This window comes from Watersipora subatra, chromosome 2, assembly GCF_963576615.1.
Source record: "Watersipora subatra chromosome 2, tzWatSuba1.1, whole genome shotgun sequence".
Lineage (NCBI taxonomy): Eukaryota > Metazoa > Bryozoa > Gymnolaemata > Cheilostomatida > Watersiporidae > Watersipora > Watersipora subatra.
This window is the reverse complement of record NC_088709.1, coordinates 193,995-209,252: the sequence shown is the minus strand read 5'-3', so window position 1 is coordinate 209,252 and position 15,258 is coordinate 193,995. Positions and strand designations below refer to the sequence as shown.

At 36.9% G+C, this 15,258-nt stretch overlaps 2 protein-coding genes across 2 annotated transcripts in view; one reads left to right on the top strand and one right to left on the bottom strand.

Annotated features, from left to right (window-relative positions):
• The window catches only part of LOC137388888 (DNA polymerase beta-like), a 48,879-nt gene extending 47,547 nt beyond the window's left edge, over nucleotides 1-1,332 (top strand). The window contains exon 10 of the mRNA XM_068075369.1: nucleotides 1,141-1,332. Coding sequence (XP_067931470.1) covers nucleotides 1,141-1,235 — 95 coding nt within the window. The 3' untranslated portion in view covers nucleotides 1,236-1,332. The remainder of the gene's footprint in view (nucleotides 1-1,140) is intronic.
• Nucleotides 1,333-1,452: 120 nt separating this feature from the next.
• Nucleotides 1,453-13,974, bottom strand: LOC137388889 (eukaryotic translation initiation factor 4E-binding protein 2-like). The gene is made up of 3 exons (XM_068075370.1): nucleotides 13,709-13,974; nucleotides 5,588-5,788; nucleotides 1,453-1,814 (listed from the first exon to the last, which is right to left on the bottom strand). The coding sequence occupies exons 1-3, from the start codon at nucleotides 13,851-13,853 to the stop codon at nucleotides 1,771-1,773; spliced, it is 390 nt and encodes a 129-aa protein (XP_067931471.1). The 5' UTR covers nucleotides 13,854-13,974; the 3' UTR covers nucleotides 1,453-1,770.
• Nucleotides 13,975-15,258: the final 1,284 nt, after the last annotated feature.

The window sequence follows — 15,258 nt, the reverse complement described above, 5'->3', positions numbered from 1 at the left end:
CTATAGTCTCTAGGTTACTACATACATACTCATTCTGTTATTTCTAAGATATTATCATGTACCATATTATTCTGTAGTCTCTAGGTTACTACATACATACTCATTCTGTTCTTTCTAAGATACTATCATATACCATATTATTATATAGTCTCTAGGTTACTACATACATACTCATTCTGTTGTTTCTAAGATACTATCATATACCATATTATTCTATAGTCTCTAGGTTACTACATACATACTCATTCTGTTGTTGCTAAGATACTATCATATACCATATTATTCTATAGTCTCTAGGTTACTACATACATACTCATTCTGTTGTTTCTAAGATACTATCATATACCATATTATTATATAGTCTCTAGGTTTCTACATACATACTCATTCTGTTGTTTCTAAGATACTATCATATACCATATTATTCTATAGTCTCTAGGTTACTACATACATACTCATTCTGTTATTTCTAAGATATTATCATGTACCATATTATTCTGTAGTCTCTAGGTTACTACATACATACTCATTCTGTTCTTTCTAAGATACTATCATATACCATATTATTATATAGTCTCTAGGTTACTACATACATACTCATTCTGTTGTTTCTAAGATACTATCATATACCATATTATTCTATAGTCTCTAGGTTACTACATACATACTCATTCTGTTGTTGCTAAGATACTATCATATACCTTATTATTCTATAGTCTCTAGGTTACTACATACATACTCATTCTGTTGTTTCTAAGATACTATCATATACCATATTATTCTATAGTCTTTAGGTTGCTACATACATACTCATTCTGTTGTTTCTAAGATACTATCATATACCATATTATTCTATAGTCTCTAGGTTACTACATACATACTCATCCTGTTATTTCTAAGATACTATCATATACCATATTATTCTATAGTCTCTAGGTTACTACATACATACTCATCCTGTTATTTCTAAGATACTATCATATACCATATTATTCTATAGTCTGTTAGTATTAACTGACTAGTATTGTCTACTCTTTGAGCTGTCGAGTGTTGTCCGCTACTCTGTATCATCTGTCCACTTGTTCATACGCTTTGCTATTATAGTGTTAAAATTGTCTCACAATATTTGTTTTATGTTAGGTGACCCAGGAGAGGCGCTGCCTGTGAGTTGTGAGGAGGACATATTTGATTACATTGATTTCCCTTACAAGAAGCCTGCAGATAGGAACCTCTGAGATGCCTTATTTCATATGTCCCAATTTGTCAACATCTCTTGTATAGTTTTTAATACATTTGTGCATTGCATGGCTTCAATGCCAGCCATATGGTTAACGTGAACACATTAGCTTTTGTGGTTTCCTACAAGTCTGGCTGTATTAACTCTATTTAGCTGGGCTGATTTCTCAACCTGTCCCTCTGCTAGAACCACCAATTTATATATAAGAAGAACACTAAAGCCACATGAACTTGTATTGCCATATAAATCTAAAAATTTCAAACAAAGGTACAATTCAATGGTACAGTTGATACTCATTCCGAGTAGATTATAGAACAAATTAGGAATATATGCATAAGAAAAGAAATTAACTCTCTGCACAGTGGAGGGCCTGAGTATAATTGAAAACTTCATCACCACAGACCTACACATTGGTAAAACCCTAGCCATGGCCCAGCTCAAAAGGCTGGTACTACGACCTGTTCATATATGCTTCAGAAGTGAAGTAATTTGGACACGCTTCACACAAATGTTCATAAAATATGAGGCCTGCTTTACATGTCCATATCAAACATCCCATCAGATCTTTCTTGTGACTCTGTAAGTGAAAAACTTTGTTACCAGTGCTGTGGCAATCGCATGAGCATCATAATTATAAGTAGAAATTCTAAAAACAAGCTAGGTGACAGGCGGCGGGTGAAAGTGTGACAGGCGACAGGGAAAATATGACAGGCGGCAGGGGAAAGTGTGACAGGCGGCAAGGTGACATTCAGCAGTAAAGTGTGACAGGCAGCAGTAAAGTGTGACAGGCAGCAGTAAAGTGTGACAGGCAAGTGTGACAACCAGCAAGGTGACAGGCAGCAGTGGAAAGTCAGGCAGCAAGCAATGTGTAACTAGATGTTAGTGTCAAAAAACAAATATATGATAGGCCCCGGCAATCATAACCGGAATGGGTGGCATTAGAAATACAACAAAACTATTCTATATGAGCTGCTCTACTTCTACAAAAGACCGCATGTGGATCTCTTGTAAAAGATCTTGCTCAACATGATGTAAAAGACAAGTTATGAAAATTTACAGAGTTTCTACGTTGATGTCAGCCAACTAAGACATAATACAGAGATTCTCTCTTGATGTCAGCCAACTAAAACAGAATACAGAGATTCCCTCTTGATGTCAGCCAGCTAAGACAGAATACAGAGATTCCCTCTTGATGTCAGCCAGCTAAGACAGAATACAGAGATTCTCTCTTGGCGTCAGCCAGCTAAGACAGAATACAGAGATTCTTTCTTGATGTCAGCCAGCTAAGACAGAATACAGAGATTCTCTCGATGTCAGCCAGCTAAGACAGAATACAGAGATTTTCTCTTGATGTCAGCCAGCTAAGACAGAATACAGAGATTCTCTCTTGATGTCAGCCAGCTAAGACAGAATACAGAGATTTTCTCTTGATGTCAGCCAGCTAAGACAGAATACAGAGATTCTCTCTTGATGTCAGCCAGCTAAGACAGAATACAGCGATTCCCTCTTGATGTCAGCCAGCTAAGACAGAATACAGAGATTCTCTCTTGGTGTCAGCCAGCTAAGACAGAATACAGAGATTCTTTCTTGATGTCAGCCAGCTAAGACAGAATACAGAGATTCTCTCGATGTCAGCCAGCTAAGACAGAATACAGAGATTTTCTCTTGATGTCAGCCAGCTAAGACAGAATACAGAGATTCTCTCTTGATGTCAGCCAGCTAAGACAGAATACAGAGATTTTCTCTTGATGTCAGCCAGCTAAGACAGAATACAGAGATTCTCTCTTGATGTCAGCCAGCTAAGACAGAATACAGCGATTCCCTTTTGATGTCAGCCAGCTAAGACAGAATACAGAGATTCTCTCTTGGTGTCAGCCAGCTAAGACAGAATACAGAGATTCTCTCTTGGTGTCAGCCAGCTAAGACAGAATACAGAGATTCTTTCTTGATGTCAGCCAGCTAAGACAGAATACAGAGATTTTCTCTTGATGTCAGCCAGCTAAGACAGAATACAGAGATTTTCTCTTGATGTCAGCCAGCTAAGACAGAATACAGAGATTCTCTCTTGATGTCAGCCAGCTAAGACAGAATACAGCGATTCCCTCTTGATGTCAGCCAGCTAAGACAGAATACAGAGATTCTCTCTTGGTGTCAGCCAGCTAAGACAGAATACAGAGATTCTCTCTTGGTGTCAGCCAGCTAAGACAGAATACAGAGATTCTTTCTTGATGTCAGCCAGCTAAGACAGAATACAGAGATTTTCTCTTGATGTCAGCCAGCTAAGACAGAATACAGAGATTCTCTCTTGATGTCAGCCAGCTAAGACAGAATACAGAGATTTTCTCTTGATGTCAGCCAGCTAAGACAGAATACAGAGATTCTCTCTTGATGTCAGCCAGCTAAAACAGAATACAGAGATTCTCTCTTGATGTCCGCCGCCAGCTAAGACGGAATACAGAGATTCTCTCTTGATGTCAGCCAACTAAAATAGAATACAGAGATACTCTCTTAATGGCAGCCAGCTAAGACAGAATACAGAGATTCTTTCTTGATGTCAGCCAGCTAAGACAGAATACAGAGATTCCCTCTTGATGTCAGCCAGCTAAGACAGAATACAGAGATTCTCTCTTGGTGTCAGCCAGCTAAGACAGAATACAGAGATTCTCTCTTGGTGTCAGCCAGCTAAGACAGAATACAGAGGTTCTTTCTTGATGTCAGCCAGCTAAGACAGAATACAGAGATTTTCTCTTGATGTCAGCCAGCTAAGACAGAATACAGAGATTTTCTCTTGATGTCAGCCAGCTAAGACAGAATACAGAGATTCTCTCTTGATGTCAGCCAGCTAAGACAGAATACAGCGATTCCCTCTTGATGTCAGCCAGCTAAGACAGAATACAGAGATTCTCTCTTGGTGTCAGCCAGCTAAGACAGAATACAGAGATTCTCTCTTGGTGTCAGCCAGCTAAGACAGAATACAGAGATTCTTTCTTGATGTCAGCCAGCTAAGACAGAATACAGAGATTTTCTCTTGATGTCAGCCAGCTAAGACAGAATACAGAGATTCTCTCTTGATGTCAGCCAGCTAAGACAGAATACAGAGATTTTCTCTTGATGTCAGCCAGCTAAGACAGAATACAGAGATTCTCTCTTGATGTCAGCCAGCTAAAACAGAATACAGAGATTCTCTCTTGATGTCCGCCGCCAGCTAAGACGGAATACAGAGATTCTCTCTTGATGTCAGCCAACTAAAATAGAATACAGAGATACTCTCTTAATGGCAGCCAGCTAAGACAGAATACAGAGATTCTTTCTTGATGTCAGCCAGCTAAGACAGAATACAGAGATTCCCTCTTGATGTCAGCCAGCTAAGACAGAATACAGAGATTCTCTCTTGGTGTCAGCCAGCTAAGACAGAATACAGAGATTCTCTCTTGGTGTCAGCCAGCTAAGACAGAATACAGCGATTCTCTCTTGATGTCAGCCAGCTAAGACAGAATACAGAGATTCTCTCTTGGTGTCAGCCAGCTAAGACAGAATACAGAGATTCTCTCTTGATGTCCGCCAGCTAAGACAGAATACAGAGATTCTCTCTTGATGTCAGCCAGCTAAGACAGAATACAGAGATGCTCTCTTGATGGCAGCCAGCTAAGACAGAATACAGAGATTCTCTCTTGATGGCAGCCAGCCAAGACCAAATACAGAGTACTGAGTACAGAATACAGAGTACTGACAGAATAAGTACTCCACATGTAATCACTGCACAGAGTATGCACTCTACATGTATGTATTCTGCGTGTAAGTAGTTGTCGTGTATGTACTCTGCGTGTATGTATTCTTTATGTATATACTCTATGTGTATATATTATGCGTGTATGTATTCTGCGTGTATGTATTCTACATGTAAGTGTTCTACGTGTATGTACTGTGTAAATATTATAAGTACATACATTGTCGGTATTGTCAACAATCTCCCATGATCCCTTATTCCACCGTGTTTATGGCAATGACAAGACTAACTATTACGTGAGCTGATGCAACATACTCCCTGAATAATATTATATTAAGTAGAGAGAGAGTGTCAATTATAGATGATAATTATTAGTAAACTGATGGACTGTGGTCTTCAATCAGTGATCAGTGATTAGAAAGTGATTGCTTGTTGCTAGTAGACAGTTACTGACAGTTATCAGTGGACAGCTGAAAGTTGCTAGCTATCAGGATCGACCACCAGCTATATTACTGAGTAACTGGTAACTATAAAAAGAGAGTGACTATCGGTTATTGTTGGAAGACGTCAGGCAGCCAGCTGTTAAAAGAACAACAGGAGCTGCTAGAAGAACTTGTACTCACTTCTGACATCAGCGGGTGCAATATTCTCTTTCGGAGTCATGACTCGTGCAGATTCCTCTGCTACCGAGCTCATCTTCTCACCCGCCCTTTCCTCAGGCTCCGTTACACCAGGGATTGTCGGCAGATTGCATGGAGGACTCATCGAGTGTGGAGAATTGCGACATTGCAAGAGAAACTTTCTTTCATAAACAATCCTTGTGCCTGTCAATCACATGCACATTATAACTAGGAATACATAACCTCGCCTACAACAACAACAGGAGCACACGACTTCTACCAGGAGGATGGTCAGAGTTCAGTCTCTCTCACTCATTGATATATAATGTTGAAATAATCACCGAGTGGGTCTTATCTGGAGGGTATACTGAACAAGTACTTCAACCAGAGATTACAAGGATTCTCATGTAGGTGTCACCTGTCGCAGTGTCACCTGTCGCAGTGTCACCTGTCGCAGTGTCACCTGTCGCAGTGTCACCTGTCGCAGTGTCACCTGTCGCAGTGTCACCTGTCGCAGTGTCACCTGTCGCAGTGTCACCTGTCGTAGGTACTTAAGAGCTTAGGTACTTAAGAGCTTAGGTACTAATGAGATCATTTACTAGAGGGTATATGATAGTTGTAAACCATGATTGGAGTGCACTACTCGAATTTATGCATGAAGCGGCTGGCAATATGAATAATACAATCAAATCTCCATGTGATCAGCTCAAAATATCAATTATCCATATCATAATGAAAGATTGAGCAAAAATAATTGACTTTAGACACACTGTTAGTTACTTCTAACATACGATGTTAAGTTTCTCAAAACATTGCACTTTATAAAACAAAGTAAAACCTAAAAAATACACTAAATGCTGTAAAACCTAAATTAATTGGAAATTCCCTTAGTCTAGGTAAGAGAATCCTACACCACATATCTTTATCACTGCTTCTACCATTGAACCAACCTTTGAAGCTTTACTTGCAACAAAATTCACATTACAGTTATTTGGTATCAAAAGATTCAACATGTCTTACTCTGCTGTGTTGTAGGTGCAAAATATGTGGAAATATGATTACAAGCTAAAAAATGAACAGTTAATCGCAGCCATCACAAAAACGCCGTAGTGTGGAATTTCTTCATTTCGATGACGTTCTCAAACATTTTGGTTATTGTTTTCACACGTAATGTTATCACGTGAATTGGAAAGCCAATAAAAGGCTCGATATAAAACGTCTCGTAGCACTAGTTTATGACAAACACTTCGGGTTCTACCGGAAAGCCCGTAACAAATATAGATGCTCGCTACTTTACAGTTTTGTTTCAGCTTGGTCTAATCGTCTAGTTGTAATCTGATCATGTGACCCATACTTCCCGACAAACAGCGCAAACAATTTCTGCACCATTTTTCGACTATCACAGGTGACCAACAGGCTGCTCATGTTTATCAGTGGATGGATGATGTGAAATTCTTCAAGCTAAGGTAAAAAACTAAAACCAATTTTTTAAAGTAGGTTTTGAGATGTCAATGCTCAAAATTACAGCATTACAATGACGATGAAATAGACGCGTAAGGACAATAGACATGGTTTTATCAAATGCGTGAAGTATATTTGTGAAAATATTTCGACGAATGAGGTTGCATAAAAGTGTAAACAGAAGCCATCGTGTTCAATTACGTGCCATTTGAGCTGTTTTGGAAAGGGATTCCAACCTATGGCGTTTTCGTGATGGCTGCGATGAACTGCTCGTTTTTGAGCTTTTAAGAGCTTGTAATCACATTTCCACATATTTTGCACCTCCACCACAGCAGAGTAAGACATGGTGAATCTTTTGGTACCAAATAGCTGTAATGCGAATTCTGTTGCAAGTCAACCTTTAAGATTCAAGCTGATCTTGGAATAAGTGAGCTTGATATGAATAGGTTTGACTGTAGTCTAAAGTAAAGTGTTCACTGTGGTCTAAAGTATAGTGTTGACAATAGTCTACAAAAGGGGTTGACTGTAGTCTAAAGTAAAGTGTTCACTGTGGTCTAAAGTATAGTGTTCACTGTGGTCTAAAGTAAAGTGTTCACTGTGGTCTAAAGTATAGTGTTGACAATAGTCTACAAAAGGGGTTGACTGTAGTCTAAAGTAAAGTGTTCACTGTGGTTTAAAGTATAGTGTTGACTGTAGTCTACAAAAGGAGTTGACTGTAGTCTACAAAAGGAGTTGACTGTAGTCTAAAGTAGTGTTGACAGTAGTCTAAAGTTGTGTTGACTGTTCACTCTAAAGTAGAGGTTGACTGTAGTCTACAAAAGGAGTTGACTGTAATATAAAGTAGTGTTGACTGTAGTAGTCTAAAGTTGATGTTGACAACTAGAATACCGTATCAAGTCTATACTACAGACGCTCCCAAACTTACTAACGAGATAACGAGATGCCAGACAGTAATTCGTTAAGCTCGTTCGTTCGAAGTTGTCCATGACTATAATTTGCACAGTGCGCATACCCTAGGACACTTATATTTCGCTAGTATTTAGTTTCGTGAGTAGCACACAGAGTAAAATTTCGCTGCAACTTAATTTCGTGGCTCTGATGAGTGCGAAAATATAGTGGTGTGAAAATAAATGCAGTGGAAAAAACATTACATTCCTCAGGTCCAGTTCACTAATAAGAAAAAAATTCAATTTGGGAATAGTTCGTATTTGTAAACCACAGGTTGAAATGTGTGGGTGAGATCGACAATTCAATTTGATCACTTGCTGCCATATGTTTCTTAGACTATCAATGACGTCTAGGTCCCTCCCGCCGTGACTTTCACACTCTAATTCCAAGAAGAAGAAAATAGTTAGGTAACAACCAACTTCACAACCAAAACTGTATAACCCTTACGCTGCCATAAACGCATTTATGCGTTTTCTATGGGCCACTGACATAAACGCATTTTCTGACTTTCTCAGTAATTGTCTGGTAACCTGATTTTATTATTTGTTGACCACATAACCCACGGTCTTTAAGTGTTTTATGAAATTGACTGTGTTGTCCGAAGATTTCTCTATAAAATCAGCCTAAAACAACGAAGCAATTTTAAACTTTTGTTTGAGAATTTCTAATCTAAAAACGAACATTTTTCTGTGAGTTCATTAACTACCCCGCGCGAGTCATAAAACAGGTAATTAGTTGTCGATGACATAATAGCCAGCTTAGATTTTCGTGATTATACAGATAATTAAAGTAGACTTTGAAAAATACTGTATACATATCATGAAGCAATATCGGCAATTTCGGTAAAATGGCTGGCACTAGGCCGGTAACGAATTTGTACATGATTGGCAGTGAAAGAGATAATGTGGTTGGACCTGATGAGGGTTGATATTGTTTTTGGATGGTAATAAAATTCATCACTGCAATAATTATTCTTCAATTTTACGACTTCACCTACCAGACTTTCATCCTCACCAGTTACAAATTCGGTGACTAAACTGATATTGCTTTGCCATGCTGCTCAGTTGGTGTATTAGCTATAATGAGTTTACCAGAAATTTCCCATTTGTCCTAACCACAGACGAAAGTTGCCTGCATTTCTAATATTACGATTTTATTGTGGATATCAATGAACAAAGCTATTTAACTTCGCGTTTTCGCTCGTTCATTATGATAGTTTAGTTTCACTCATTAAATTTTCGCGAGAGGATTACACCGCGAAAACGCGAAAGTTAGATGCCGCGAATACATAAGTGTCCTAGGGTAGCCTAAAAGTTGATCAATATTTTCGGGAAAAGTTTTTCAAATAGCAAAGCATAAAAGTTTTGCTCTGTTAAAATATTGTTTGGATGCTAATATCGACCAGTTCAACAGCGCCAAAGAGTTGAGGTCAGCAGACAACTAGAAAGTATTGAACAGCCAGAAGATACGATCATACCATACAAAAGCAACAATCATAACGCACCTGCCGAGCAAACGATGCAAATATTTTGGTTTCAAAAATGTTAATTTTGTTTTTGCATGTATTATAATTATGGTTTGTTTATGTCACTGGCTCTTAAATATATATTTGTATCGTTTGATAGATTATTATATAACTTATAAGCAGGCAAGTTTATAGCATATCGTTTGATAGTATCATTGGGGTTATATAAACTCATAACTCCTCTTGTATTGCACATAAAAAGCTAGTTTGGCTGCAAACTGTAGCAAACATATCAATGAGTGCAATGAGCTTTAATGCAACATTGTTAAATATAGTTGTAAAGGGTTATAGGGTAGCATCTGTGTGCAGAAAACCGTTTGTATGTACTATTGTGCATAACATGAATGTTTGCAGGTAGGGTAGCGTCTGTATTAGGGCTATTATTCATAACATGAATGTTCGTAGGTAGGGTAGCATCTGTATTAGGGCTGACATAACTGACTGTACAGAGATAGTGATAAGCGTCCTTGACCTTTTGCAATAAATTGAAATTAGATAAGGTAATAGGCGCGATAAATCTTGAAACACAATACAGTAAAGGTTTGACCACTAGATACAAATTTTTTGAACAAAACATTTAAATCGCTTCAACTATTTTCATGTTGTTAGTAGAAAAAAACTCAGCATACAACAATAAAATTTGGAGTATGTATATAAATTTTCTATAGCCATGGTGAACTTCCCACATTAACTAGAGCTCATTGTATCAAGTCACACTTAGACTTACATGTACATTTACCTAAGAGTATAACATGAAAGGAGATTATAGGCAAAGTACAAACCCTGTGATTAATGGCCGTATGAAGGCAGATTTGCTATAGATAAAGTTGCTCACTGACCGAAATAGATACATTTGTAGAGCAATATGGATGTCTGCTAAAATGCAATACACTTTTGACAATTTTTACGTGATAATATTTAGATTTGGTAACAAAACTAAATACCTGGGTAGTAATAAACTCTGTCAACTTTCAAAATATTGTAAGAGCAATATTTTATATAACTAGTATATTATATAACTAGTATATTATATGACTAGCATATTATATGACTAGTATATTATATGACTAGTATATTATAGGACTAGTATATTATATGACTAGAGGCCTATATTATATGACTAACATATTATATGACTAACATATTATACGACTAACATATTATACGACTAACATAACATACGACTAACATATTATATGACTAGTATATTATTTGACTAGCATATTATATGACTAGCATATTATATGACTAGCATATTATATGACTAGTATATTGTATGACTAGTATATCATATGACTAGAAGCCTATATTATATGACTAACATATTATATGACTAACATATTATATGACTAGTATATTATATGACTAGTATATTATATGACTAGTATATTATATGACTAGTATATTATATGACTAGCATATTATATGACTAACATATCATATGACTAGTATAATATATTACTAGTATATTGTATGACTAGTATATCATATGACTAGAAGCCTATATCATATGACTAACATATTATATGACTAGCATATATGACTAGTATATTATATAACTGGTATATCATTTACCAAACTAAAAATTCTTAAACCATAACTGTCACGAACAACTTTTATCGTATTTACTAGGTAAATCAGACACGCTGATTCCGATTTTGTACTCAAAATAAAGATTAGTCCACTAACCTTCAAAGTCATTTAGGCTTTTTTAAAGCGTTTCAATGTCCGTTTCGAAAACAACACAGTCGGCATTACAAGTCCGCCCATAAATATGTGACGAAACCTAGCTTTTTCAGAAACGGAAGTTCGGAATGTTTAGTCCGATTTAAAATAATAGAGATGGGTGTCTTAAAACCCATTATTATCTAAATCCAGCCTGTAAAATAATTTCAGTTTTTTATGAAAGGGATATAAACTATTTAAAATTGCTCGCAGCTTGCTACATGACGTTTAAATGGGCTGGAAGCCGAGAAAAATGAGCTCAAAAAGCGCGGTTTTATCACAAGCTAGCGTTGTTATCGCACTTTTTAAATATGCAATTCTAAATAGCTTATCTACCTTTCTGAAAAGACTGATATTATTTTTAAGGCTGAATTTAGATATTAATGGATTTTAAAACACCCATCTCTATTATTCTAAATCGGTCTAAACATACCTACGTAACTTCTGTTCCTAAAAAGCTAGGTTACGTCACGTATTTATGGGCGGAGCTTGTTATGCTGAACGTGTTGTTTTCGAGACCGATATTAAAACGCTATAAAAAATCCTTCATTACTCTGAAAGTTAGTGGCCTAATCTTTATTTTGATTACAAAATCGGAATCAGCGTGTCTGGTTTACCTAGTAAATACGATAAAAGTTGTTCGTGACAGTTATGGTTTAACATGTAACGAAAGTGTCATACCATGGCAGCACCTTACTATTGCCGAATGTTTTGTCTCGTTTGTGGAAACTGCCACCTACCCTTATGAAAGCCTCACTCTGAATGACGGCAAAAAATGAAGAATAAATGGTCAATGGGTCACCGACTCATAGGTCTTGGAAAAGTATCTCAATGTGCCAGTAGTATTTTGTTTTGTCATGTATATAGGTGAAAACGTATTCAGAGAAATTGCATCATATGCTACCCAAACCCCTATCCATGTGATAAATGACTATGCTGAAAGCTGCATATTGACAACAATGACTTCAAAATGCATAAAGAAATCAAGAACAACATTTTAGTACTTGTCTATAGCACGGGCTAGCCGAGTCACGCACACAAGAATTTTCGCCACGCACATACAAAACAAAAACAACAGGGTAGACACACTTTTTGCGGTCTTCCGCACGAATATTCAAAAATACTAACAGATGTCAATTCAATCGGCCAAACACAACCTACTAATGGATGAGCAACCTATTAATGTATCCGAATACCTCATATAAAATAAGCCAACCATGTTACATAATGGTTAATACCCACTTTTTCTCTGGAAATATGCCTGCCCGCGGTTTTTGGCCAAGAATAACCAGGGTTCATTATACACCAAAATGTTTCTCACGGGTTCCGGAGGTAGCCCGATATTGGCATTAACGGGTGGGTCTATTGCTCCCGTACCGAAACATAAACTATTTTTAAGCCAATCAAATTCAACTGCGGTCAAAACAGAGTTTGCGGTAAATTCAAGCGGACGAGCATCTGGGTATTGTATGGTTGTTGAACTGTGTTGTGATTGGCTTATATTGTAGCCTTCATTTGAGGCCGGGTCTTTATACGGACACCCGAACTTAATTTACAGTACGGGCTACCTCCGGAACCCGTGAGAAACATTTTGGTGTATAATGAACCCTGGTTATTCTTGGCCAAAAACCGCGGGCAGGCATATTTCCAGAGAAAAAGTGGGTATTAACCATTATGTAACATGGTTGGCTTATTTTATATGAGGTATTCGGATACATTAATAGGTTGCTCATCCATTAGTAGGTTGTGTTTGGCCGATATAATTGACATCTGTTAGTATTTTTGAATATTCGTGCGGAAGACCGCGAAAAGTGTGTCTACCCTGTTGTTTTTGTTTTGTATATGCGTGGCGAAAATCTTGCGTGACCCGGCTAGCCCGTGGTCTATAGTCTGTTTACAATTTGTGTTATTAGTAGTGTCACGTTATTAGGGTTGCAAGGGGCAGAATGGCTGCAAAGGAAACGTGGCTATATTTTAGTGAAGTGCATATAGACTGGGTTTCTTGTAAACAGGCCTGCCAACTCTCACGCATTGGGCGTGAGACTCACGCAAGCACATCAAAGAAAAAATGAAAATGAGTGAGAAATGCGTGATATTTTTGCCCCAATTTCCACAACTTTATATATAGGCTACTATCATTGATACATCAATTGCCCCAAAACCAAATCTCAAGCATTGCCCCCCTCTTGGATTGGCAGGCCTGCTTGTAAACCAGAAGAAAAGCTATGGTGAAAAACGTATAGTGAAAAAAATAATTTTAAAAACAAAACTGAGAACCAGTCATAAGAAAAGAGAAGCGAATATCATAAGTCTAAGACTATAGGGCTACTTTTATATAACGGTAGGATATGTGACGCTAGGATGTCAAGCTAGAAGTTTGTTCAGTTGCATTAAGGGTCATAAAAGCAGCAATTATGTTTTTTCCGCAAGCAACAAGCGGTAAAGTAAAATAATAAAGTTCTTACCACCAGGCGTTGTGGAAAAGATTGTTCCGCCAGGAGTTGTGCCGTAGTCCATAGGAAGTTGGTTTGGGTCATTAACCACTACCTTTCTGACGGGAATGTCTTTGCTTGTCTTTAAATGCTGCTCATTAGAATGCCCTGATGACATGATAAGTGCTTTGTGATCGTGTGAACGTGGTAGCCTATGCCAACAGTTAAGCTTCACTGCAACCTGTTTGCAACTCCAAATATCCTTGCAAGACCTAAAACAACAACGACGTACACACGTGACAAATGGATGCGATGCTTTAGCTGTAGGCTAAACATACAAGATTGGCCAAGATTAATGTGAGGTCATTACAGACACTCGTTAAAACGAGCGTTTATTTCTATGGGCTTCTGTCACCATCTAGGTTTGTCATTTCAGTAGATGTCTCACTTGTGACAAGTTGAAACAACTCCTACTGATGAACGATTTGGTATCAAGAATGGTATATGATGCTATGAGCAATCCAGTTGGTTAGTTAGTAATCTTTTATTTTGCTGATAGCAAAATAACAAAAAGACTTTATTTGCAGGCTCCATACTCCATTTCCACTTATTATTATTAAATAAAATAAAAAATTTAAAAGTATCCTGAATGCAAGATAGTAGTGAACAATTCATGTTTAGTTTGAGATTATTTGTGTAGAAATTAACAGAAAATTTACATGAGAGGGTGACTTCAAATAAGTGATGCAGGATAACTTATACAAAAATAAATTGATTGATACTATATAAAAGGGTTCATGTCTGAAGAATAGATTCTCTATGAGTATTGATTGTAGCAAGATCGATTGTTAATTAACAATTGGATGACTATAATATGGTCTGTATCATCTGTCTATGTAAGTATCATTGTGCGCAATCCAAATAAATTAAAATTTTCTATCATGACTCATATACACTTCTTTTAAAGTAAATATAAGTAGTATATATAATTACTTTATATAAGTAATTTAAGGTATAACTGACTACATCGGGTTTGAGTTAAAACTACATTGAGTTAAAAGGAAGTGCTTGAGACTTACTATACACATATTTATAAATTTAGTTATGTCAAAGTGGAAAACAGTTTGGCAACTAACACATTGCTGTGCATAAGCAAAAGTATTATTTGTATTCATGCATGACAATGAAATTCTGACAAACAAGAAATAAAACATTACATAATAGTAAATACCCATCAGTTCTCGATCAATACTACTTATTTCACTTCAGGATAGACTTTACACAATTGTGATATTTTAATAATGTAGATCTAAACAAAAGATTATATAACTGCCGTGGCTTTTTCGTGAACTTTGTATTATATGTCGCTGACATTCAACACTTGTTGAATTGAAGAATAGAGGCGATAAACTCTTTTGTACAGAAAATTATATAATATGAGCTTCAATTGCTAGAAGCTGATATTTAATGAACATTTTTTGCTAGACTCGTGGATCTGTAAATATTCAAACTGTCATTTTCATTTAGTTCAGTTTCCGTTAAAAAATTAGAGCTTTGATGAAGTTACAGACAGCTTATATAAT